The 26,863-nt window shown below is 44.5% G+C and overlaps 1 protein-coding gene across 4 annotated transcripts in view; it reads left to right on the top strand.

Moving 5' to 3' along the window:
- Positions 1-7,277: 7,277 nt before the first annotated feature.
- Positions 7,278-26,863, top strand: part of RUBCNL (rubicon like autophagy enhancer) — a 38,056-nt gene continuing 18,470 nt past the window's right edge. Inside the window, exons 1-5 of one of the 4 annotated variants that reach the window (XM_057533203.1) lie at positions 7,278-7,366; positions 20,235-20,865; positions 24,097-24,179; positions 24,638-24,848; positions 26,381-26,482. In XM_057533203.1, the coding sequence (XP_057389186.1) occupies positions 20,328-20,865; positions 24,097-24,179; positions 24,638-24,848; positions 26,381-26,482 (934 nt within the window). In that variant the 5' untranslated portion in view covers positions 7,278-7,366; positions 20,235-20,327. Of the gene's footprint in view, positions 7,367-8,035; positions 8,082-13,021; positions 18,848-20,234; positions 20,866-24,096; positions 24,180-24,637; positions 24,849-26,380; positions 26,483-26,863 lie in introns of those variants that run through there. The other 3 variants (XM_057533205.1, XM_007186837.3, XM_007186836.3) reach the window with 3 other exon arrangements.

The following is a 26,863-nucleotide window of genomic DNA, read 5'->3' as shown; positions in this document are numbered from 1 at the left end:
ATCACCAAGGAAGGAAAATGCAAACATCAGTCCCACCATTCAGAACCCTTTAGGAGCTCCCACTGCCATCAGGATAAGACTCCAACTCCTTAATGGGGCTTTAGACTCAGTCTCCAGGCACCTCTCCCTCCTCTTCCCTCTTATATTCTACCCAAACTCAACTTAGAGCAGCTGTGCGAACGAGCCAGGCTTTCTTTTTGCTCTATGTGCTGCGTATATTTCTGCAAACTGAAATAGGAGTGTTCTAAAGCCAAAGAAATATAGTACCAGTTAGGAGCAATGAACATACAAAAAAGCTCTCCTGGCCCGTAGGAGCCTGGCGAGCGTGAATGTGGCCAAATCAGGGCGTCAGCTCCGCACACAGCTCAACGTGAGAAGCACATCTCTTCCCAGAAGGGTTCTTGAGTCAGCAACTTCCAACTGATGGCATTTTCCAAGGGACCTTTTTATTCACACTTGCTTTGACTCTCTGGCAGCAGCTCCAATACCAGAGAATGACAACAGGACTCTCGGGAACTCTTCTTAGCTCACCAAACGTTGTCATGATTCATTGACGTGCTCTCCTTGCCTTTCCTTCTTCAAATAGGCCTAGTGTTTAGTGCTGGACATGATATGGGTGTCAGCTGTGTGGACAAGAATGTCACAAGCTCTTTCACCAGCCAGCCTGAAGAGCTTCCACACGCCTCGGAATAGAAATGAAGCTTCCTCTTGCAGGAGCGAAGTTACTACCCGAGGCTAAGACTAGGCATTGATTTTTTTTTTTTTTTAACATCTTTATTGGAGTATAACTGCTTTACAATGGTGTGTTAGTTTCTGCTTTATAACAAAGTGATCAGTTACACATATACATATGTTCCCATATCTCCTCCCTCTTGCGTCTCCCTCCCTCCCACCCTCCCTATCCCACCCCTCTAGGTGGTCACAAAGCAACGAGCTGATCTCCCTGTGCTATGCGGCTGCTTCCCACTAGCTATCTATTTAACATTTGGTAGTGTATATATGTCCATGTCACTCTCTCACTTTGTCCCAGCTTACCCTTCCCCCTCCCCATATCCTCAAGTCCATTCTCTAGTAGGTCTGTGTCTTTATTCCCGTCTTGCCCCTAGGTTCTTCATGACTTTTTTTTTTTTCCTTAGATTCCATATATATGTGTTAGCATATATGATGGAATATTACTCAGCCATAAAAAGAGATGAAATTGAGTTATTTGTAGTGAGGTGGATGGACCTAGAGTCTGTCATACAGAGTGAAGTAAGTCAGAAATAGGCATTGATTTTTAAATTGAATTCACATTTTCCCTGTAAGTGGAAAAGAGAGCTGGGTATTCTCATCCCAAATTCTCTGTTACTTCAAGTCCATATAATTTAACTACCAATTTCTTGATAATAGAGGCATTCACTCACAACTAGTTATAGAGAAATGGTTAAGCCTTAAATTTTTCAGACTATCAATAATACACCAGTTATGGCTCACGGTCTCTATATTTTGCCCAAAACTCATTGATTCAACAAATATTTTTAAGGGCCTATATTATGTTCAGAGCACTTTGTTGATCAGAGAGAGGGAAAAAAATTGAGATATTTTCAGGGGAGTGCAGGAACCCGTTTGACACGGATACGAGACTGCAGCTCCAGGAACTGCACTTCATCAGTGCAATCAAAATCACTCAGTCTCTTGCGGTCTGTACTATCGCTATAGTAGTAACAATTCCCTATCGTAGAGCTGTAGCAGTCTCCTATTGCTGATTCACAATATTAAGAATTTAGTGGCTTAAAACAATACAAACTTGTTATTGCACAGTTTTGGGGGTCAGAAGTCTAAAATGGGTCTCATGGGGTTAAAATCAAGGTGTCAGCTGGGCTACATTCCTTCTGGAGGCTCCAGGGAAGAATCCATTTCCTGTCTCTCCCAGCTTCTAGGTCTTGCCTGCAATTCTTTGGCTCATGGCCTCCTTTCATCTTCAAAGCCAGCGATGGCTGGTTGAATCTTTGTCGCTTGCATCACTTTGACTCTCTTGCCTCCCTTTTTTACTTATAAGGATGCTGTGATTACAATGGGCCCGTGGGGAATCATCCAAGTCAGTTGATCAGCAGCCTTATTTCTATCTGCAACCTAAATTCCCCCTCGCTATGCAACATAACATAGCTACAGGTTCTGGGGATTAGGATGTGGACATCTTTGAGGGACCACTGTTCTCCCTATCACGGGATCTGATTTAATCTGATGAAACTCACTGGAGATTTATATATAAGCAAGAATGATAATTTATTACTATTTACTGTGAGAAATATAACTCTGGGGAAATAGAGTAGGTGGGAACGCCCATATTGGCTGGTCAGCATCTCATTTCCCTGTAGGCAAATTGACACAGAAAATCAAATTTTAAATAGAAGATAGCTTGGAGAACATGAAATCAGAACATCAAATAAAGCTGAATGATTTTAATGGCTGCTGAAATGAATCAGTGAGACAGAAGCTGTTGGTTGGATCCATCTATGTTATAGAGACATAACTTCCGTTCATCCATTGGTATTCATTGTACTGGCACGTTAAATTTTTTTAATCTTTTAAATTTCATGTGGCAAAATAATTTCTTAAGAAACTCAGTTGTTTTGTTCTTACTGCTTTGCAGAAAAATCTGAATGAATGAGACCACTTTTCTCTTACCTCCCTGGAAAGGGCCAGCAGGGCTTTGAGTCTCCCAGGTCAGAGTTAAGAGATTTTTGTATTTGGTGTAATTGTGGTTTTCTCATATGATAAGCAAAAAGGCAGGAGTTGCCTGAGTGGGAAGTAGCTTCTTCAAGTAGGAGCTAAGGAAGAGAGATTCTTTTTATTTACTTTTTACTTTTATTTTTTTATTTTTGATGGGAAGGACGGAGAGGGCCTGTGAGAGAGGGTCAGACTCTCTGAAGGGACATTTGGATGCTGAGTAAATGCATCCCTAAGAGCTTGGCGAAGGATCCTTGCACCCACGTTTGGCACAGAGTGATGGAACTTCCCAAAGTAATAGACTTCAACAATGAGAATCATGCAGTGACCATGATGGAACAAAGACCAGAAATCTTTCCTCGAACATTACGTAAGCATCTGGGCTCTTGAGAAAATCTAGGGAGGGAGCAAGGCTCTCTAATACACGACAGATTTTTCTTGCCACTTATTCAAGTAGAGACACCAAGTTAAACTTAATTTAATTTAGAAAAAAAATTTAGAAAAATAAGGTAACTTTGTTATGGTAACAGAATTTTGGAGAAAAATTCAATACCAGCCATACAGGATTTTATTTAGGTGTTTCAGCCTTTCCTTATCAAACCATCCATGTGGAAAAGAAGGCTCCCACAGAAACTAATGAAATGTCAGGCATGAAACACTGAAGGGTCAGCTCTGGGAAGCAGGTGTGAAAAATATAAGACGTGGTTAATGGCTTGAGTTACAAAGGTAGGAAAATATGAAGAATTCTCCCAGAGCAATTGGTGGGCCATTGTGGATCTTAGAGTAATTGAGGCAGGGGTGAAAGAAGAGACTGAAAATTGGGTTGAGACCACAGTAAAGAACACTTTAAATGTTGACTATGACACTGAACTTTGGACACACTAACTGTCTCCAAACATGGGATAATCTTAGCTGAATGTCTTCCTCTTTTGTAGGATGGCATTCAAATCACACCCCACAAGCCACATGAACAGTTGGAATTTTAATGAAACACCTAAAACATATGAAGTACAGGACTAGGTCCTGGGAAGGAGGCATCGTGGGGGAAGGAATTCAGAAATAAGTAAGGTCCTCTGGGTCCACAATCTAGTGGGCAAGACGGAATACAAACAACTTACTATTTTTAGTTCTAACGCAGATAACTGTTTACCATTGCACTCATGCGAGACCTCAGATTTTTGTGCATACCACATTTTTCATCACGAAAATAGACCAGAGAACAGGTGCAGCTTCCGGTTCTACTCATCCAGCTGAGAGCATCTTCAAAAAGGAAAAGCAGGAATTGTGTGTTGAAGAGAGAGAGGAGGACTAGGGGACAATATTTACTCGTTACCTGTCAGGCCAAGGGCACCGGCCCCTCATCCTGACATCTCCATGGAACAGGCTGACCCTGGGGATCGGGGTTTGCCTGAAGCTGTGGGACTGTCGTGCCTGGTATTCCTTGAAGCAAAGAGTATTTTCACCTGGGGCCACAATCCTTTTGTTTTAACTGCCTCTGTCTCTTACAGGTAAAGAGGCTCTTTCAGGGTGTGGTATCTCTGAGTATGCCACTAACAAACCCCAGGCTACCTATCACAGCAGAAGCAAATAGTAAAAGGGCAGGACTCTTCTTCCTTCCAAATGGGAGACGTGCAACAACCCAAAAGCCGGTCTCTGACACCCCTAAAGGAAAGCAAAAGAGAGCAAGATTTATTAAAATTTAAGAAACTAATCCCCAGAGGTCGGGGCCCCTCTCTTAGCATAGTGCTTTCACTTGGGCTTTTACTCCAAAGAAGTATCACATCGTGATAGTAGATTTTCAATACATACATATGTATTTATTATAATAAAATACATATATATATTTCATTATGGTAAATATACATAACACTATTTTAAACATTTTTTAAGAATATAATTCAGTGGCATTTAGTACATTTGCAGTAATGTGCAACCATCACCGCTATCCATATCCAGAACTTTCTCAGCATCCTAAACAGATACTCTGTACGCATGAAACAACTCCCCATTTTCCCTCCTCCAGGACCTGGTACCCTCTATTCTATTTTCTGTCTCCATGAATTTGCCTATTCTAGCTTCCTCATGTAAATGGAATCATACAGATTTGGGGTTGTGTGGGTTAAAAAAAAAGTGGGTATCTCTCAGACAGACAGACAGGAAGAAAAGAAATGGAGACAAGCCAAATGCAGCTTCCCTTGGCTCTTCCACTCCCTGGCGCGTGTCCTGGCTTCCCTCCCACGCAGGATGGTCCCTCTTTCCCTGCACGTCTGCATGGTGACCATACCATTAGGCGCCTTCTTTTTTATTTTTTAAAATTTATTTATTTATTTATTTATTTATTTATAGCTGTGTTGGGTCTTCGTTTCTGTGTGAGGGCTTTCTCTAGTTGTGGCAAGCGGGGGCCACTCTTCATCGCGGTGCGCGGGCCTCTCACTGTCGCGGCCTCTCTTGTTGCGGAGCACAGGCTCCAGACGCGCAGGCTCAGTAATTGTGGCTCACGGGCCTCGTTGCTCCGCGGCATGTGGGATCCTCCCAGACCAGGGCTCGAACCCGTGTCCCCTGCATTGGCAGGCAGATTCTCAACCACTGCGCCACCAGGGAAGCCCTAGGCGCCTTCTTGAAGCTCCTTCTGCCGTTCATCTCAGCTCAGTTCCTTCCTGTTCTGCACAGAAGCTGATTTCCGCTTTGCTGGCTCTGTCAGCTGAGCTCAAAAGCAGGGTCGCATCTCTGCTCCTGGCACAAATAACTTCTTGTGCAGCCTGGCTGGGTTTGGACGGGCAGCTGCCAGGCTTGTAGTCTCCTACAAGGCCGTCCCGGTCACAAAGGAGCTTTGTGTGTGACTAGCGGGTGCTGGGCGGGAGCCCTGCTGGCTGAAGCGCTAAGTTCTTCCTGGTACTTGCTCTCACTGCCCTTGAGACCTGGGGCCTGGAGGGCACTGTGACCTGGCAGATGACCTTCCCCATGAAAAAATAAAACTTGCCTCTGCTTCTCCCGCATGGTTCTTGGTTTGTAATTATCTGTGACTTTTTCAGGACTGACCAGTCAATAAGGCAGTCTTGGAAAGCCTATCCCTCAGCATTTAGTGACTGGAAAATTCTACTTCCAGATCCCTGAGGGGTCAGGGCAGATTTCCAGTGAGTATTCCTAATTTGAAAAAACCTGTCCTCGAATTTTCTTAATTCTAGAGATACTCCTCCAGAATGTGGGCTTCCTTTATCTGTGATTAGATGTGGAATGTGTACATTCAAATTCATAGGATGCCCCACACAACAGTCCATAGGCCAGGCTACTTACCTCCTTACCTGTTAGTAAAGCTGATTTCAAAGTGGCTTCAGAGGGAACTGACCAAACCTTACCGTCTTGGTCCAGAATCTCCTAGTCTCCCTACAAGAATGCTTTTCTTGCCTGAGACTCTCCAGTCTAGCACCTACTCAGTTTTTTTTGTTGTTGTTTTTTGTTTGTTTGTTTGTTTTTGACTAGTAGACTCTCTGATTTACTTTGCATGACATTTGCCCTTGTTTTAAGATTCTTTCTCTCAGCTTCCTCCTGATTCCTCCTTTAAATATTCCTTAAAAAGGCTCTGGCTTGGCCCCTTCTGTGTCATTTCACTCTTCCTCTGTGTCTTGCTAGTGGCACAGTGGCAATTGGACATAGGGTTTTGTGTTAGATACATCTGCTTTCAAAGCCTGACTGTGCTACTCCCTGGCTGTGTGACCTTGGGCAAGTAACTTAACCTCTCTAAGCCACAGATCTCTCCTCTGTGAAATGGGAATAAATGATTTGTTATTCTCGGGGATGTTGATACGACTGCTGAAAATAATCAGAAAAAGTACCTGGCACGTAGCAGAGACTCGGCAAACGTTAGCACACATCCCATGCCCTTTTCTTTCTTGATCTAGTTTAGTGTAAGCCCTTCCCAGTCGGCCTTCAGCAGACTTGAATTCCTGAGACAGAACCCCAAATGTCCAGAGCTCTTTCAGGTCTAAGCCAATCTGGGCTCCACACCGGCTGCCCTCACGGAAGCGGGTGATTGACAGCTAGCGTTCACCCGGCCTGTGATCCTGGCTCTCACTTAGGTTTCCATCTGAAGAAGCAGCGTCTACGCGCCGCCGCCCCTTAACTAACTCCACGCCAGGCTGCGCCAAGGAGGTATGTTTCAGAGAGACCCCCGGCAAATAAAGCCAAAAATACCTCTGGCATGGTTCCACAACCTGGAAGTGACAAAGGACAAAGCCAAGGAACCAAAAGGATTGCGGTGCGGGTTTGGTTTTACCGAGCAGAAAGGCCAGGACTGGCTCTCACCTGCGTGTTGTTACCGGGGCAGGTAACTGGGAGATTCTTTCCCCTAGAGCCGTTAGTTAGGGCGCTGCTGGAGCGCGCTGAAGCTCCCTAGGGGCCGGGGGACGTCGTGCACTCAGCCGTACTGTCAGGGCTTAGGTTTCTATTTGTGAAAACTTTCTGTATTGGTTGGCTGCTTCTCGCCAGCCTCCACCGCGATCTGCGTGCTCTGCGCGGCACAGCTGTGATGGGTTTCCAAACCCTCGCTGCAAGCGGTCAAGGACGATTAGGTTGGACGAACGCTGGCGGTGGCGTCCTCGGAGTGGGGTTCCGCGGGGAGCAGCCCGCTGAGGTCAGAAAGACGCGGCTCGCGCTCCGGGTAAGTTGCAGGTCCCCGCTGGGCCCATTGATTGCAGTGCAGACTTGAATCCAAATTACTAAGGAAGATCATCATTTCAGGCAATTGCACTGACGCTAAAGACCAATGCTTTGAGCTTTGGGGTTGGACATTTAAGTCCGCCAGGTGTGTGATTATCTCGTTTCGACCCCGGAAAGCGCCGTTCCATCTGGGCCCCCAGCGAGGGGTAGGGTGGGATTTCCGGAGGGAACCGAGGGAGAAGGGAGCACAGCTGCTCGGGCGGTCCCCAGCCCGCATCACCCAGGGCCCGGTGTCGGGGGGAGCGCAGGGGGCCCGAGTGGCTTCCAGCTCGCCTCTTTGGCGTCTCCCCGCGGGCAGCAGGCCGGGGAGTGGCGCTTCGCTTCCCTGGGGAGCTTCTAGGATCGCTGCCGGAGCCCCGGATTTTTTGGTTGGCGCGGGGAGATGGGGGTGGCGGCGTCAGGGCGCCGCTTCCCCCCTCCTCGCTCCCTCTCTCGGCCGCTGGGGGGCGCAGTGACCGCGCCACGCGGCTCGGAGCCGCGCCAGAGAGGAGACGCCGCGCGGCGCCCACATGGTTTTCCGCCGCTTGGTTGAGCCCGGCGGCGCCGGGGACGCGAGAGCTGCGGGAGGCGGGGGGAGAGGGGGAGGCAGCTGGAGTGGGGGGCTGGGAGGGACTCCAGATAGGCGAGAGCAGAGCGGAGACTCGGGGGACCCCAAGGTAGGTCAGGGCAGTGCCCAGTCCCGCCCGCCCCAGGGAGAAGGTAGGAGGGGGCATCTGGGTAAGGGTGGCGGATTTTTGTGGAGTTGCCGTGCAGGGGGTGAGGGTGGGGACCACCCTGTGCTCGGCTTGGGGCCGGAGGGGCGCAGGAGCCGGATCACCAGGCACTTTTGCGCAGGGCGACTCTCAGCGCGAATCCTGCGCCCTGCGTGGTCCTGGACGCTGGGCTCCGGACTCGGTGGCTTCTCCCGGTTCCACAAAAAGCGCCCACCCGGCAGGCGAAGGCCCGCGGAGGAGCACGCGCCTAACACGCCCAAACCTGGTGGCAAGCAACTTTTGGCTGCTTTAACTGAACTAGGTTAGAGCGCGAAAGCGCCGCGCAAGGTTTCGTCCGGGCGCCAGGTGTGACATCCACCTGCTGAGATTGCAGCGGGGAAAGCGGATGCTGCGTGTCACCCTCACCCCGCCTGCCCGTGGCCGCGCGGGAGGTTTGCTACCGACCTCCTGCGAAATTGATGCTGTCGGCTTGGAGAAGGTAGAGGACCTTCAGAAGAGGGGTCCTTTAGCCTTAATGGGCACGAAGACTCAAAGGAAAGGGGATATTCGAGAGCTGCCCTGTGTTATGCCAGTGCAATTTGGAAGGATCTTTAAATTGAAGATGTGCAGGCAAAGTGCAAAGGACTGAGGGTCGGCAGACTTGGGTTTCTTGGACCCTGTCCTGAGGCCGAATAGCAGTGAGGTCTCAGCAAGTCAGGAAACCTCGTTGAACTTCAGTTTGCTTGTGTGAGAAGCTGTGGGGATGATTCCTGCCCCACCTCACCGGGTGGTTTGGAAGAGAATTGGAGGCAGGGTGGTATTTTGAAAAGTATAAAGTGTGGTTTGTACAAATTAAGCATTGCTGCCCACGCCTTTTTCCTGGCCACCAACGGAACCTTGCTCATAGCCGAGTTAAGGCAGAAACTTCGCGGCAGTGCGGGCGTTTTCCTGGTTACCTGTCAGAGGGGCGAGTTGTGTCGGTTTCTCAATCTCTTGTTGCAGTTCCTCTTCACGGCACAGCCATCGTGAAACTGCCCAGCACAGTGTGACATCAGGGGACAGGAACTTTGCCTTGTTCATCAGCTTCTTTAGGGCGGGTACAAAGCGGGGGAGGTGCTCGGAGAGTGCACGAAAGTTGAAAGTCTTTGTTGGAGCGGCTGGGGGGTTAGACTTGATTGGACATGTTCTTCGGGAGGTCAGGTTTAGCTCTGAAAGCATTGCTGGCTTTCTGAAGTTGGAGTTCTTGTTTTCTGACGCGGGGAAAATTCTGTCAGAGCCAAGGATAGACATCCAAGAATAAGCATTTTAATTCGAATGCCTTTAGAGGAAGCTAAGTAAAGAGCTCAGGAAATGTTTCCCACACAAATCATAGCACATAATAGCAAGGACAAGTTAGGATAATTTCTCTTATTACTAAATTTAGATTCATATATCTAATACTGAAAGGAGAGATTCGCATGGTTGGTTGTGTTACTGTTAAAATTTAAGCAGTCCATTTGAGATAAGCGTGTCCAGCCTTCCAGAGGCTATAAACATGAGCAGTACTAGAGCCTGTATGTCATATTGTATCTTTTCATGATACCAAACAAGACCTCTGGCTGGCTTTTCCATTTTAACTGAAAGGAGTTGAAAGATGACTCATTTAAGAGATTGGGAAATAAAACTAGATTGTCTCATACAGAACTGTAAATCTTTATCAAATAACACAAAGGGTGATAATAAAGCTAACTTTTATAGACTATTGTGTGCCAGACTCCGTGTTACAATCCATTTAGTTCTCACAAAAGTCTGTAAAGAAACTGAAGCACAGAGACGTTGAGTGCCTTGCCCAAGGTCACACAGCTAGTAGTGAGGAATTTCTCTCAGATTGGCATAACAATTACATTTGATTGGTACTCTTGTGTTTGTTTCTTAACTTCTGCGCTGGGTTTTCTCCCACACATACAGGCAGTCAGGAGTGAGACTAAGGGCTCTGGAGCAGGGATCCAGGACCCTGAGCTTGCTGCCAAGTTGCTGTGTGGTCTTTACTTCCTTTTTCTGAGCCTCGGTTTTCTCATCCACAAAATAGTGATGATAATCCCAAATTGAGTGAACGCTTTATTTCTCACCTGAACATGGAGTGTGAACTGTGAAAGAAATACTTCTCAGCATGTAAAGGGAAGTTTCAAAGTGTTTTTGTCATCGGTTAACAGTAGGCTGGCAGGTGGCAAATGAGTAAAAGCTGGAGGAGACTACACACAATGTGATTTACCCAACAATTATGTTCGAAAATTGTTTTAAAAAATTCTTTAGTTCTGTTCTTGGATCCTTAGCATTACATTTATTAAAAGAGATAAATGCAAATTAGACCTCAAAGTTTTTCTGGCAAGTAACATTGAATAACACTCACAGCCAGCACATGCTTTTCTCTGGTTGAGTTCAGGTGATGAAAATTGGAGGATGGAGGGGTTTTTTTGTTTGTTTGTTTTTTAATCCTCACATTCTACATCATTTTATTCCAACAAGCTATAGTGGGTCAGAGAACAACCGAGTCCTGAAAATATATGTAAGTTACTTCCCTATCCTCTCTTTCTTTCTTTGGCAATTGTTCTTAGAAGACAGCTTTTGGGACAGCCAGTTTAAATCTGGTAGGTGAGGGAACTTGAACTTCTGTATATGCTTATATTAAGGCTATTTTAAACAATACAGTTCAGTTGTCAAATCATTTGAACTGCCCTGTGACCTATGTAAAATCTTTTTTTGGGGGGGGCGGTTCTCACTCTTAATTTAGACTGTGGTCTTGATGGAGATTTGGGCTGAGGGAGGGAACCGTGTCAGTGTTACTGATGTGGCCAGGCTCACAGCAGCCAGTCCGTGCTTGGTGAATTTTGATGATCTGGAGTGATGTTTGGATCTGTGCTATTTAAAGGTCTTCCCTTCACCCCTGTGCTGTTGTAGGTAAGAATGTGGACTTGGCGCGAGACTGCCTGGGCGGGAAACTGGCTCCACTGACTAACTGTGCCTCAGTTTCTCATCTGTAAACTAAAGACAGTGTTGTCATATCTACCTCATAGCTTGTTAGGAGGATCAGGTGTGTGTGTGTGTGTGTGTGTGTGTGTGTGTGTGTGTGTGTGTGTAGAAAGCCTAGAACAGTGTCAGGCACATAGTAAATGCCATCTAAGTGTTAGTAATGAACCGATGATGATGAATGCTCTCAGAGGATGAGTGCTTTGGAAAAAGAAACAGGGCAGGTACTTCCCTGGTGGTCCAGTGGTTAAGACTCCACGCTTCCACTGCAGGGAGCACGGGTTCAATCCCTGGTCAGGGAACTAAGATCCCACATGCTGTGCAGTGTGGCAAAAAAAAAAAAAAGCAGTAAATGGGGATAGTGTATACTTGTAGGGATGCAGTTTTTAACAGGGTGATAGGGAAATTCTCAACCCAAAGGTAAATTTGAGTAAGACAGGGGGGTAGAAGGGTGTATGGGTGTGGAGGAGTATAGTGGTGTAGGGTTGCAGAGGGGTATAGAGGTGTAGGGGTACAGAGGTAGATAAGGAGGTCAGAGAGGTAACTTAGGGACACACGGACAGATATAGCACATGTTGAAGGTCTTTTTTTAACTTGGGAATTTTCTTATGGAAAATTTCAACCATTAAGTAGAGAGAACGGTCCATGTGCCCTTCTCCCACCTTCAACAATGATCAACGTGGCCAATTGTGTTTCATCCATATCCCCCCACTGGCACTGTTTTATTTTAAAGCAAATTCAAGAAATTCTATCAATTATTTCCAAATCCTTCTGTATATATGTCTAAAAGATAGGCACTTAACCAAACATGACCATGATACTTAATCTCTTTGACTTTGTTTTCCCATCTCTAAATTGGGACCAGCAGAACCTCCCCTGCAGTGCTTGTGTAAAGATAAGGGTGGACGCTTGGAGCCCTCAGTGTAGACAATCAGTGCCCCGTTATTCAGCCATCATGCCGATGGTATTGTCCTTACTCTCCCTTGGGTTTTTTTTTTTTTTCCTACATAGTTCAGTCATGGCATTTTCACTTCTACTTACTCTCTCCCTTCTCCATGCCTACTTCAGGGACATTTATTCCGTACTCCCTGTATCTACTCTCTTTTTCCCCTTTTAGCTTTCAGTGCTTTTGTTCTCAGCCTGACTTACAGCTTGTGCTCCTTTGATCCCTGTGGCCCACAAAATACCAGTGCTCTGTAGTCTTTCCAGACCTTTTTGAAGGGAGATGGGTACTTGGCCCATTTCATTTTTTCAACAGCATTATTGAGATTGAGATAGAATTGACGTAACATAGAATTCACCCAATTAAAGTGTACAATCCAGTGGTTTTAGCGTCTTCACAGGTATGTGCCAGAATTCCCACAGCTGGTTTGAGAACATTTAGAACCTCAGAAAGATACCTTTTACCTGTTACCCCCTATCTTCCCATCCCCCAAAGCAACTGCTAATCTACTTTCTGTCCTATGGATTTGCCTATTCTGGACATTTCATTCATTCATAAATAAATAAATACATAAGAAATATTTTTGTCACTGGCTTCTTTTACTTAGTAGGGTGTTTTCAGGGCTCATCCATGTTGTAGCATGCATTAGTACTTCCCTTATTATGGCTGAATAATATTACATTATATGGCTGTAGTGTACTTTGTTTATCCATTTTTCAATCGATGAACATTTGGGTTGTTTCCACTTTTTAGCTATTATGAATAATACTGCCATTAACATTCATGTAGGTAAAGAAACATCAAATCACTGTTTTGTAACAGGAACTAACATAGTGTTGTAGGTCAATTATACTTCAAAAACAAACAAATTTATAGAGAAAGAGATCAGACTTGTGGTTGTCAGTGATGAGATTGGAGGGGGAGGGGAGGGGGATTGGATGAAGACAGTCAAAAGGTACAAACCTCCAGCTATAACACAAATAAGTGCTAGCGATGTAATGTACAACATGATTAATATAATTAACACTTCTGTATGTTATATATGAAAATGGTTAAGAGAGTAAATTCTAAGAGTTCTCATCAGAAGAAAAAAAGTTTTTTTCTATTTCTTTAATTTTGTACCTATATGAGAGGATGGAAGTTCACTAAACATACTGTGAAAATTGCTTCACAGTGTATGTAAATCAAATCATTATGCTGTAAACCTTAAACTTATACAGGGCTGTATGTCAATTACATCTCGATTTTTAAAATTCATGTATAAGTTTTTGTGGTAACATATACTTTCATTTCTCTTGGGTATATAGCCAGGAGTGGAATTGCTTGTTCAAATGGTAACTGGATGTTGAACCATCTGAGGAACTGTCAGACCGTTTTCTATCAATAATATGGCTCCCCGTTTTATTTTGCCCAAATATGGGAATCTAGCTATCTTTCAAGTGCAGGTACCCACCCTTACTTTGGGTAAATTTTTGTATTAATATTTTTCTAAGTCTTATTTAGTTATCGAATTATATTCATGTATAAGTCTTTTTTGTTATTGATGTTTTTTATTGTTTCTTTTTTTCAAATTATATTTTGGCTGCGTTGGGTCTTCGCTGCTATGCGTGGGCTTTCTCTAGTTGCGGCGAGAGGGGGCTACTCTTCGTTGCAGTGCGTGGGCTTCTCACTGCGGTGGCTTCTCCTGTTGCAGAGCACGGGCTCTAGGTGCGCAGGCTTCAGTAGTTGTGGTGCACGGGCTCAGTAGTTGTGGCTTGTGGGCTTAGTTGCTCCGCGGCATGTGGGATCTTCCTGCACCAGGGCTTGAACCCGTGTCTCCTGCATTGGCAGGCGGATTCTTAACCACTGTGCCACCAGGGAAGTCCCTGTTATTGATTTTTGAGTTAAGCATTACTTGAGCAGTGATCCCCAAAGTGGAAGTTATGTACCTCTAGGGTACAAGATGATTCATTGGAAAACAAGAACAAAATGCTATGTTCTTGCATCTTTTCAATGATGCTTTATAATTATACAATGCATTAGAATATCTGTGTATATGTAAGGTTTATAAGTAAATAGTCCTATATTGGAGATGTAAATGCAACGATTTTTTTTTTTACAAGTAGGAAGTCATATGAAATTCTGGGGACAACTGTTCTAAAGGCATGGGATCAAATATATGTAGCTGTGTGGTTATTAATCCCATGCTTTGTGACAATTCTGATGGGGAAATTCTTAAAATTACTTTGCTAAAGAAATTGAAAATATCCTGCTAATTTCAGCCCAAATGGAACATGTAAATACCAGTGGAAGGAACTTTGGATCAGGTGTTGGACTTTTATTTTTATTCTACTTCTGCTGATTACTAATGGTGAGACTTTGGGCAAGTCCCCTAAAGGTCTGCATTTCAGTTCCCAAATTGGCCTAATAACACCCGAAATATCATAAATCTTCATTGTGCAGAACGAGAGTGGTAAGTGTGACATATGCAGTGAACACAGAAAGTTAGTCATTTGTGCATCTTGTGCAACCCTGCAGTTTTCTTAGGCAAATACCTGGGTTTCCTTGACCTTTTTCCTGTCTGGGTCTTCCCCTTCCCACCCCACCCTGCTTTCTGTCCTTCCTCTGTGTTCTTCTGACAACAGACCTTCAAAATGAAGGGTCATTGCCAAAGGTTGAGTTGGACGGAGAGGAGTCGTGGGATGCCACCAGCCACCATTGTGGTACGGCACTGTTACCTTCCTGGTGCTTTTCGTATGAGAACACAGCATTCAGCACATGTGCAGTGAAGGTGCAGCTGTCTCAAAACTGCCGTTTACTCTGATTCCTGGCCACTGTTATAGAAGCTATGGAGTTGCATTATTGGGCATCTTAAAGGTTTCTGTGTGATCTGTGATCGCTTGAGTCTGTAGACATCCTTGGGGGGACATTAGCCTTTGCTTAAAGTCAAAGCATGAAGGGAAGTAGATACAGAAAGATGGGAAGAGGTTCTGGGGTCTGTGTTAACCAAAGAGCTCACATGCTGTGGTTAAAGATCATTTCATTCTCTGCTTGCTTTTGTCTCTTACCTGGCATGCTCAGTAAGACACCATAAAACTGAGAGAAATGAATTTGACCTTTTACCCTCAACTCTTGTTTGTGATTTCTCTTCTCTAACACCCTTTATTCTAAGGAAATGGTTGGCAGATATTTTAGGTCGTGATCTCCAGTTTCTTCTACAGGGTGACATCTGTTCTTGGCTTCCTTTCTTGGGCAACGGAAATAACTAATATAACCATGCTTAGGTACTGTTGGTTAGTTTGTTCATTCTTTTATTCATATACTCAATATATTTAGTGAGTACCTATGATATGCCCCTGTTCTAGATACTAGGGACAGATCAGTGAAGAAAATTAAAAGCTTTTGAAATGCCCTCAAAGATTTTACATTCTAGTGGGTGTTAGTCACTGAGGTTAAATGAAATGAAGATTAGTGCTGAGGAGTAAGGAGAGAAAGATAGTTGCGAAGGGGGAGAGGAACTACGGGGGAGGGGCAGTTGCCATTATTTACAGGGTGACCAGGGAGGCCTCACAGAGAAGGTAACATTTAAGATGAGTCTTTGATGCTCCCAGGAATGTATTCAGGTACTAGTGCTGAGGCAGAGAAAGTCCTAAATCCTAAACCTGACATGCTTGCTCCTAGCCCTGGAGTATCTTTAAGATTGTTAGGGGTATTAGGAGCTAAAGCCGTCTCGCTACCATCAAAATGCTGGCTGCTTATGGTCTGCAAGACTTTTGTCTTGCAGGTCTCTATAGAGGTTCACGGTGAGTGATCCGCCCCTCTTGCAAAGGTTACATCTTTGCAGCGGACACTGTATCTCAGCAGTGTCCCTAGTAATGCAGTCATTCTCAATGGGACCAATGACTCCAGTGCTCAGGCACCTTCCAGAATGACTTGGGGTGTTGCGGGTCGAGTCCTGGAGTCTTTCCTTTGTCTAGGGCCTTTGCTGCTGCACATGTGTTAACTAGTAATCTGGCCCGTGTTTACCTTCAGTAGGAAAATCTCAATAGAAATGACAGTAAGCTTTGCAACTGGCTTTCTCTTCCTTTAAAATGTGTTTGGAAATTGATTTTATCTTTGCAACTAAGCATCTCTGATTCAAGGGAGCTCATTTGTGACAGTGGGAAGGACTTTGAGAAGATGCCAGGCATTCCTTAGACCCATGTTACCTGCTGCCAGTCAGTGCCTGAAATTTATGAATGTGTTTAGTCCCTGTCTCCCCTCCACCAGAATGTAAGCTACTGGAGGGCAGGAAACTTACTTTAGTCACCACTGTTACCCCAGTGCTACCAGAACAAAAACACTGCCAGTCATGTAGTAGACGCTCAATAAATATTGGTTTAATTGAATAACAGTCTACAAGCAATGTGGCAATAAGCAACACAACCAGCAACCATATCTTGGTATCTCCTGAATTATCTGTTGCCCCAAAGATCAAGAAATGGAGATGATCTGTCATCACCAGGGTCTGGACTTTATTTCCAATCATTGCTCTCTCCTCTGTGTCAGTCTGCATGTCAGAGAAACTCATGCTCCTTAATGAGTGTCCAACCTGGCTTGTCATCCTTTCTCTGCCACTACCCAGCTGTGACCTTAGATATGGCTTTGAATTTCTGTGGGCCTATTCCAGCTCTAAAATGTTCTTATTCTATAACCTGGCAAAGCCAGCAGCTGCTGGCTATTTGTGTGAAGCAAGAACACCTTTCTAGAAGGAAGTAGAACAAGCATCTGCTTCTGAAAATTACTTTTTATAAGGAAGTCTGTTTTTGCCCAGTGCAGTTGATTCCATATCTGGGAGGCTCATAAATAACGTCACTCTCTTTGAATTATTAACTTTAAACTGTTTATAAAAACACAGGTATCACTACTGCTTACCATTTGTTTGAGGTTGTGTGTTTTTCATATGATTTCATATCTGTAATCATCTCTCACACACAAAACCAGATACGATGTGCAGAAAATTGAGAATAAAACATGACTGACATAGCTTCATCCTCTTGGAAATAGTGAGATTATCATGGGCTATGGACTCAGAACTAAAATTGGCACTAGTGAAAGAAAAGATCTAGTAAAAGAAAGTCAATCAAAAGCAACATGAATGAAGATGTTCATTGCTGTATATTTTATAATTGTGAAAAACTGAAAAGTTTCATCAATAGGAGTCTGGCTAAGAACTTATGGTACATTTGTACCATAAAAAGTGGTAAAATAGTTAAGGTAAAGAATATACACCCTCAATGGGACTTTCCTGGTGGCGCAGTGGTTAAGAATCCGCCTGCCAATGCAGGGGACACGGGTTCGAGTCCTGATCAGGGAAGATCCCACATGCCACGGAGCAACTAAGCCCATGCGCCACAATTACTGAGCCTGAGCTCTAGAGCCCGTGAGCCACAACTACTGAGCCCGTGTGCTGCAACTACTGAAGCCTGCGTGCCTAGAGCCCATGCTCAGCAACAAGAGGAGCTACCTCCCGCGCACTGCAACAAAGAGTAGCCTCCGCTTGCTGCAAATAGAGAAAGCCCTGACGCAGCAACGAAGACCCAACACAGCCATAAATAAATAAGTAAGTAAATAAATAAATAAATATTAAAAAAAAAAGAATATATACCTCAAGACATGTTGCTGAGAGAAAAAGAAGGTATGTTTAGAGTATGTTTACTATGATCTCATGTGTATATAAAAAAGAAAATAAGACATATCTTCTGATCTGACATATGTATGTTAATTCACAGAAAAAGGTCTGGATGGAATAAAATGGTTGACAGTGTTATTTCTGGGAAAGAAGTAGGATTGGTGGGGGCTTGGTGCAGTGGCACTGCTTCACTTTTTACTCCAGGCTTTTGTGTTTTTAGCATTTTATAAAACCATAGTCATGAGTGGGTTTTTTGGTAATTATAACACTTGAAATTACTGGAGAGGAAAAGATGTGTGACAAAGAGAAATTGGGGCACAAAGTGAGATTTGAGGTCAGGAGAAGGAAGATGAAACACTTCAGGTAGTGAGTGCTGGCCGTTATCACCAAATCCTGTGATATTTTGTGACTGGTGATTTGGAGCTTGTGCCGTGTTCTCAGGATGATATATATATATATAGATGTCCTACATCACTCCAGAAACTATGATCTACAATGGAGGACCCACAAATCAAGAAAACCCAGTTTCCACATTACCTTCTTTTGGTCTATTTGCAAGCACTGGGTGAGAAAAATTTTGTATCTTTAGGAAACATTGATTCATTTCCATCCCTGGATGAGTAAGTCTGCTACCATAATAGAGCAGTTGTATCGACCACAAAAGTCTTTCCTCTACCCGTGACTTTATTTCCACTTTGTTGGATTTATTCACTCAGTCTGTAACTTTCACTGAGCCCCCATCTGCCACTCTTGGACAAGGGCCCTGCTCTCCTGGAGCTTCTAGTCAGGGGGGTAGACAGAGATGACCGTATCAGGAAGTGAGCACTACTGTGATGAAAATTAAGCGAAGTGATGTGAGAAGGCGTAACCAGGGAACTACGTTAAGAGAGGTAGTTAGGAAAGACTTCTTTGAGGAAGTCATTCATAAACCCAGGCACGCATAACACAGGAAGGAGCCAGATGTGTGATCATTTGAGGGAAGAGTGGTCCAAGCAGAGAGATTACGACGGGGCACAGAGAGGGGGCGAGAGCGTGTGGGACCCAAGAGTTTGCTGCGTGGTTGGGACTTCCGGAGGTTGGACAGGCGAGAGAGGTCTGCAGGACAGGATCATGTCATGCCTGGAGGACAAGGTAAGGATTTTGGATTTTATTCCAGATTTGATGGGAAGCTATGGGGGCGGGGGTCGATTAGGGGAATGATTTAGGTTTATAAAAGATGTCTCTGAATAACTTGATTATAAATAGGTTGAGAGTGGAAGCACGGAGACCATTGGGAAGATGGCAGGAGGTCCAGTGGGAGAAGATGCTGACTTACACTAGGGTGGTAGCTGTAGATATAAGCTTGCTGGTAGGTTAAAGGTGGAGAGCCTGGGAAGGTAGGGTCAGTACTGACTCCTGCATTTGGGGCTTCAGCAACTAGGGGGTTGCTGAGATGGGGAAAACCAGGCAGGAGCAGATTTGGGGGGAAAAAAAATCAGTGTCTATTTTGGATATATCAGGCTGTGATGCCCCCTGGACAAACGTCAAATAAGCAGTAAGATACGCTAGCCCAGAGTTATGGGAGGTCATGAATAGAGATCCATGTGGGAGCCGCCTATATATAATGATGGTGTTTAAAGCCCTGGAACTTTATGAGGACCAAAGTCTCAGGCTCACTGCAGCGTGCCCATGGATTTCGCCCTTCCTTTAGGGTCAGTGCCCAAGCAGACATCTCCACCTCTAAACCTTCCCCCTGCCACCCTTGCTTTGGCTGTTGAAGGCTGTTTGGAGCTTTACAACATGAAGGACAGTGGGAGAACATTAGGAAGACACATGTGCTGGACCTGTAATTAGTGACGAGAGCGCGTTCCATTTGTGTGGCTCTCAACATTGTAATCACTACCTAATTTACTAAAGCTACAAACGGAGCTGAAAAGTGAGCGGACCATTTTAAAGACAGAGTCTAGGTTTGTAGTGTGGTCTTTAGATATTATAAGCTAATCATAAATTCGTATTGCTGTTATAATCTGAGTAAGTATTACAAACTCATGTAAAGTTATACAGAAGAAAGTTTTCAGTGCTATTGGTTGTTGTCAGTTTCACATGCCACTTGCCTACTTTGTTGAAATACAAACACAAACTAAATAAAAATAAGAAACTATGAAAATGTGTCTTTACTTCCAGATGGCATTCCCATTTTGAGTTTATTTAATTTTATTGGAATACTGCATGTATGTATTACATTTTTACCTGTTTTTTTATCAGCAGTATCCTTATACGACTTTATCCTGGTATAAAAATAATATTTTTATGCTTTGAAATCCCTTTCCTATCCCAATGTCATATCCCTTACATTTGCTTCTAGTTTTACGGCCAATTCATTTATTAATTTTTTCCTTTTAAATCCAAGCGGAATTTACTGTGTTGTATAGGGCGAAGTACAAACTTTATTTCTTGTTTCTTTGCTTCCTTAAAAGAATTTGGGGTTAAAAATATGATCGAGCCCTTGTTTATCGTGAATGATTCTTGCTCATTGCAGATAAGCTCCCCAGCCCTCTAGCTGACCAGGTGGTGAGTTCAAGGTCCTAATCCAACAGCACAAGGGAATTCACACCAGCCCTGAGCCTCGAAGATGGTGTCACAGTCTGCGGGCCGGCAGGACTCTCCTGTGGACCCCTGGGAAGGAATCAGCAATGACCCTGGTGACATTGATGGCTCGCCCGGCCTCCTGGACACGGACCACCCCTCTTGCGCATCAAACATCAGGTTTACGAGGCACAGAGCTGCCTGGATTAACCCCCAGTGTGTGCAGCAACAGGTGCAGGACTCGCCCCCCCAGGTGCCAGCAGTGGGGAGCAGAGAGAGCTGTGCTGCTCGGGACGCTGCATCTCCCTTGGGCCCTTCACCGTTACCTCTTGGGGACTCCGTGGCGGAGACGTCATTGTCGAAGGGCACTGTGGACTCCATGGGCAGCTCCCCTGCCCGGGGCTCAGCTGAAAAAGGCAGTGACTCCTCTCTTACCTCAAAGGAAGAACGGGCAGTGCTCCCAGGACGCTGTCCTTGGACGGCTCTGTTCACAAGCTCCAAGATTGATTTGGCTGCTCGCCCGTGTCGTGAGGCTGACAATGCTTTTTTCAAGCCTTCCCAGCTGACAGCTTCCACTGATGCAGGTAACTCTGGTGGAGACTGCCCTCCTTCCTGTCTGTTCTCACACCAGCTCTGCCCGGGGCTGAGGCCAGGTGTTCCTCGCGAGGGAAAAGCTCCTGGGTTTCCACTTTGCCCACGATCCAGGGCATGGACTCAGTTCATGCTGTCTTTGGCCCAGCGCAATGGGTCACGATGGGCAGAGTCAAGGATTCCCCTTCTCCTTAGACTGCAGGGAAATGTCATCTTAGCTCAACTTAGTTGATAATCAGTGTCACCTGCCGTCTTGGAGCAGGTGTGTGCCCTGCAGGAGAGCACCAGAAGGGCTCTGCATTCAGTGTGGTGATGGAAGGTGGTCCAGACAGAGTGGACTCCAGTTCACACCAGTGCTGAGGCAGGAGAGGAACTCGCCTCCCCTGTTAGATTTACCTGGACAGGGTGTGGCTAGAAAAAAAAGTAAGACTTAAAAACAGTAACCACAATTCCTCCAAACTGGACAAAACCTTTTTCTGTTAAAACCAGGGCTATGAGGTCACACACATATTCCTAAAATACTGAAATTCCTAAAATCAGATAATCTATACCAAACGCCACTCAAGAGTCAATAAATTAGCAATTCTTGTTAGAATTGGTGGCACGCTTAGTTTATTTTTAAACGTTCATTATGCTATATTCACACTTTGCATTAGCGTGTATTTCTGTTGGAATCCTAGTTCAAATAGTCAATGAAGTTTTTTCTTTCAAAACAGTTTTAAAAGCTGCCTGCCTTTGTATGTGGGTGTGTGTGTGTGTATGTGTGTGTGTGTATTTATTTCTCACTAGCAGGAACCAGTCCTCCCCCTTTCCTAAAATACGGGGTTTATTTGTTCTATTGAAACTTTTGAAAAGTCAAAGATGGTGACAATCTTTAACATATTATTAATAGTTTAAGAAGAGCAGATTTTGGACAGTGTTTCAGTGGGCTAACTTTGAGTTAAGAACCAAATTTGAGCAAAATGACACAGTCTGATTATAGACCTTTTTTCTCTTTTCGCTCACCTGGCCGGATAGTTCTCAGGAAAAGAGTGACTTGTAAATTCACGGGTTGAAAAGTGAGAAATTAGTTTCCTACTAGGTTGTCTCAGGGGAGAGTGAGGAGAAAACAGAGAAAATTGAAAGCCCTCTCTCCCACAGGCCACCACCACGACAACTTATAAAGTGACGGAAGGTGACCTGTAGGGCCTGGTGTACCCCTGCCCCAAATCATTTTTCGTATTCCTCTACAGGAAGTGGTTCTGCAATTTCAAATTATCCTTTCTCCAAGAAAGAAAACAGGCACCCCAGCCGCTTTGTCCAAAAACAGTGACTCCCAGCAATCTCTCTAAGTACCTTTAGAAACCACTCTGTCTTTTGAGAGTATCTCTTAAACTTGGTAAGGGGATTCATTCCATGGGCTTAAGAAAAAGAAGTCCCGAGTGAGATGGTTCTTTCTTTCTTTGATACGGGGGCAGCAGTGGCGAGAGCAGGCATTTGCCACAAGGCCTGGAATTTTCCTGGATCTGCTGCCTCTCAAATGGCAGCAGCAGGGTTTTCCTTTCTTAGATTATTTGGGAGGGAAAGACACCTGAGCCTGTCAGCATTTCCTGGGGCTGTAAGAAACAATTCCTTTTGTCTGCATAGAATCTACACGTTTTACAAAGTGGTTTCACATTCCTTATCTCCTGCAGTTTCCTAATAAGGTAAGCATCCCAATAATGATAATTATCCCAATTCCAGGGATGAGGAAATTTTACTGCAGAGGCACAGCTGGTGAACGGAGGGCTGGAACTGGAATCCACTGTCTGATTTTTCTCTGTGCTTTTCCCTCTATCCTCAGGGTCCCCAAACTATGACCTGTAGCCAAACCCCGCCAGACTCCTGATTTTACAAATACAGTTGTGTTTGTTTTGTCTATAGCTGCTTTCTCAGGACAGTGGGAGAACTGAGGAGTAATTGCAACGGATGCTGTGTGGCCCTCAGATCCTACAATACTTACTACCTAGTCCTTTTCAGAAAAAGTTTGCCCACCCCAGATGGCTTCTGAAGCAAAGAGGTCCAAAGTTTTCCATGCGACAGTGGAGTTCTTGAAGACGAGACAGAGGGGTTGGAGGGATACTGCTTGCCTCTCTGTTTGCCACCACGAGAGCTTTAAAGCCTTCAAAACATCTGTAGCATTTTGTTCTGATTCACCAGGTTGGGACAACAGCGCTTATGGCTCTCACAGAAATGTTTTGCCGTACATGCTGCAATAAGATGTCCCATGACAGGCCTCATTTTTGTCTTGGTGGTGTTCATTGCCAGTAATGGAGTGGCTTAATAAGGTTGCAGAATGGATGAGTCAGCCGAATATATCCTCGGCTGCTTCTTCTTGTTTTTGACTGGAGGAAGAACGTTTTAGAGAAGCAGTGCTGACCTTTTTCAGATAGATTTTGTTTCTGTAAACAGGAAGTTTTAGGTCAAATGCAGTGAGTTGGAGGAATGATCCCACAGTTCTTAAGGCCCTGCTTCTAGACTGTTCCTTCTCACCCTCCATCTCCTGTAGGTAGATTCCATGATCCTCTTCTCTTTCTACCCTCTTTCCTCATTGGTCTCCTCCATTCCCATGGCTCTCTGGGAATCCTTCTCTGAGGATTCCTCCCAAGTTACTCTGGAGGCTTCTTGCAGAAATGATGACCCTCTGCCACCCTCAGGGTCTACCATCAGAAGGGTCTTTCTTCTTCTGTCGTCCTAATTTATTCTAGAATTATGCTGATTTTTATTTTTTATATTTATTTATTTTCTTTTTTATTTTATTTCTTTATTTATTTGGCTGCGTCGGGTCTTAGTTGCGGCACGCAGGATCTTTCCTTGCAGTGCACAGGCTCTTTGTTGGAGCGTGAGGGCTTCTCTCTAGTTGTGGCGTGTGGGTTTTCTCTCTCTAGTTGTGGCACGTGGCGCACGGGCTCCAGAGCGTGTGGGCTCCGTAGTTTGTGGCATGCGGGCTCTTTCGTTGAAGCGCGCGAGGTCAATAGTTGCGGTACTCGGGCTTAGTTGCCCCGCGGCATGTGGGATCTTAGTTCCCCGACCAGGGATCGAACCTGCGTCCCCTGCATTGCAAGGTGGATTCTTTACCACTGGACCACCAGGGAAGACCCTGTGCTGATTTTTAAAACAGCATTTAAAAGCCACTCCCTAGAATTGTTCTTAGATAATCTTTGAACTTCTTTTTCTCTATTTTTAATAACTTGCTGTATTGGCAGGTGCTATTCAAGTCGGCGGAAGAACCGTTTCTTCAAATTCCTTCTCACCAGAGGCATTCGTGCTCCCTGTGGATGTAGAAAAGGTGAACATAGCTTCTTTTTTCTTTTTAAAACCACCGAGAGTGTTAATCCCTTAGAATGTGCTGTTCTGATTTCAATCTGGAAACTTCACTGGATGAGGCATGACAAATAAGTTTCATTTCAGCATTTGATTGGTAGTGTGTGCACTCAGCTGGGAAGTTTTCCATGATTGAGGAATGATGTCTCCCACTGAGGCATCACCAGTCTAGGGTTTCCTATCACAAGAAATTCAACTTGGGTCATCTTTTGGTTGCAGTGGGCTAAATCTTCTGTCTCTGGAAGATGTGGGCTGTACTTGATGTAATGACCTGTGATAACGCAGTTAAGTAAACATTTATATGTCTACGCATTAACTCCACTTAAATACAACTTCTTGATTTTTCAATCTAATACACCCTCAGTGGAAAAAAAGGTTGATTATGCTTGTGAGAATTTTAACTGATCATCTTTTCTTCTGCAGGAAAATGCTCACTTTTACATTGCAGATATGATTATATCAGTCATGGAGAATATGAAGTGTAGTATTCTGAGTCAACAGCGCACAGAGACCTGGAGTCCAGGAGAGGCCAGCGGGTCGCTCGGGAACGAGCAGGCAGACTCGGAAGTGACGTTTTATAGCCACATAAAGCAGGAATCTGGCTCTTCCACTTCGTCCGACAGTGGCTCTGAAGGCAAGTGGGGCAAATATGAGAAAGCTTCCTGCTGTATTTGCCACCTGCATCCCCTCTGTCAAACCCTCTGTCTAAAGCTTCTGGAGTAACCTGTACAATGCCCACCATTTCTGCCGCTTGGCTTGGAACTGGTCACTGTGCTCCGTTCAGTTATGAAATCGATGTGCTTTTTTCTTGGGCGCCATCCTGCTTTCCCTCTTCCTCTGTCTTGTCACTCAGCATCCCTCTTCTTACACAGGCTTCCTTCCCCCCGTAGTCCTCTTTCATTCATTCCGATAACAAGGAGCCCATGATGCGCTGGGTGCTGGTGCTTAAGCACAGGTTAAATATACTTAACTTTATCAGTTAAGTATATTTCTGTGCCTGTACTAGGTTGCTATGTAAATTGTATGTTACTGCTGATCGTGATCGAAAGAGTGTGAGAAACACAGAGGTGGGTGACATTGCCCGCATTTAACCCATGAGGAAACCAAGCTGAGAAGTTGATTGTCCCCCAGCTAGAATGGTTTTTCAATGATCACATTTTTCAGTGAGGGTATTTCTTGAGGTAATAGCATGTTTTGCAAAATCATTTCCCAATTATTTGGCATTTAGGTAGCTTTCAATATTTTAACACTTTAAAAGGACTGCAGATAGCTCCTTTGTGATCAAAACCTTCCCCTTTCACTTTTTTTTCTCTGTTTAATGACATTCTTAGGATAATTCCCCAAACTGGTATTAGGGATAGAAAAGCATAAACATATTTGTATTAGTTTCCTGGGGCTCCTGTAGCAAAATATGACAAACTGGGTGACGTAAGACAACAGAAATTTATCCTCTCACAGTCGTGGAGGCCAGAGGTCAGCCATGAAGTTGTTGGAAAAGTTGGTTCCTTCCGGAGGCTCTGGTCCACGCCTGTCTCCTGGCTTCTGGCAGTTGCTGGGGATCCTTGATATTCCTTGATGTGTAGACGCATGCCTCCAGACTCTGCCTCCGTCTTCACAGGATGTTCTTTCTCCGAATATCTGTGTCTGTGTCCAAATCTCCCTCTTTTTATGACACCAGTCGTATTGGATCTAGGGCTCGCCCTGATCCTGTACGACCTCAGCTTAACTTGATTACAATGCAATGACCCTATTTCCAAATCAGGTCACATTCACAGGTTCTGGGTAGACATGATTTGGGGGGACATGTTCAACCCAGTACAATGTTTGTCACCTATACTCTTTGCCTCACTGTGAAAAAGAAAAGTGTTTTTCCCCCTCTTTCATTTTGTAAAACTTTGTATTATGGAAAATTTCAAGCTTACATAAAAGCAGGCAGAATACTCCTATGGACCCCAATAGACTCAGCAGTCTGTTTCACTTAATCATGTGAATATAAGAACAACACAAAAAGAGCTCCCTGTACTTTTTAATTCTTACAGCTGAATTTTAAAATTTTTAAAAAATCAACTAGCCCTTTCATTCCCCAATTTCGATTTAGCTGGGTGTTGCAGGTTGGGCAGTCCTTTTTCTTCTTGTTGGTGAAAACTCCTTCCTTTCTTCTTCTAGGTTGTGCTGTGTTACAGGTCAGCCCAGTGGTGGAAACACCTACTCACTGTGATGTGATGAAAGAGGACTGCAAATGTGACTTGGATGAATTCGTTATCGTAGGTAAGGTTTGGAAACTCATGATCTGTGACTAGATACCCTCCTCCCCACATACATACTGACACTCATCACACACAGTACCGCATTACGTGGCATTCAGAGAAGCTCCTCCCAAGATCAGACAATGTCCCTGATATAAAAAATAAGACGTCTCGACATTAATCTCTCATCTCATTTGTAGATCTGAATGCAAAAGCAGGTGCTCGTTATGGTCCGATATCTGTTTGGCGCCTCAATTATATTTTGATGAAATTTCACATGGGCATATTTTGAAATCCCATCTTTGGTCATTAGCTGTAGTCTCATAGTAGAAACGCAAAAGAATGTGAAGTATGGAGATGCTGAATAATTGGTCCTTTCTGAGATGCAGGCAGCTATTTCTGT

The sequence above is a fragment of the Balaenoptera acutorostrata genome, chromosome 18 (genome assembly GCF_949987535.1).
Source record: "Balaenoptera acutorostrata chromosome 18, mBalAcu1.1, whole genome shotgun sequence".
Taxonomy (NCBI): Eukaryota; Metazoa; Chordata; class Mammalia; order Artiodactyla; family Balaenopteridae; genus Balaenoptera; species Balaenoptera acutorostrata.
The sequence above is the reverse complement of the archived record's forward strand: the minus strand, read 5'-3'. Positions and strand labels throughout refer to the sequence as shown.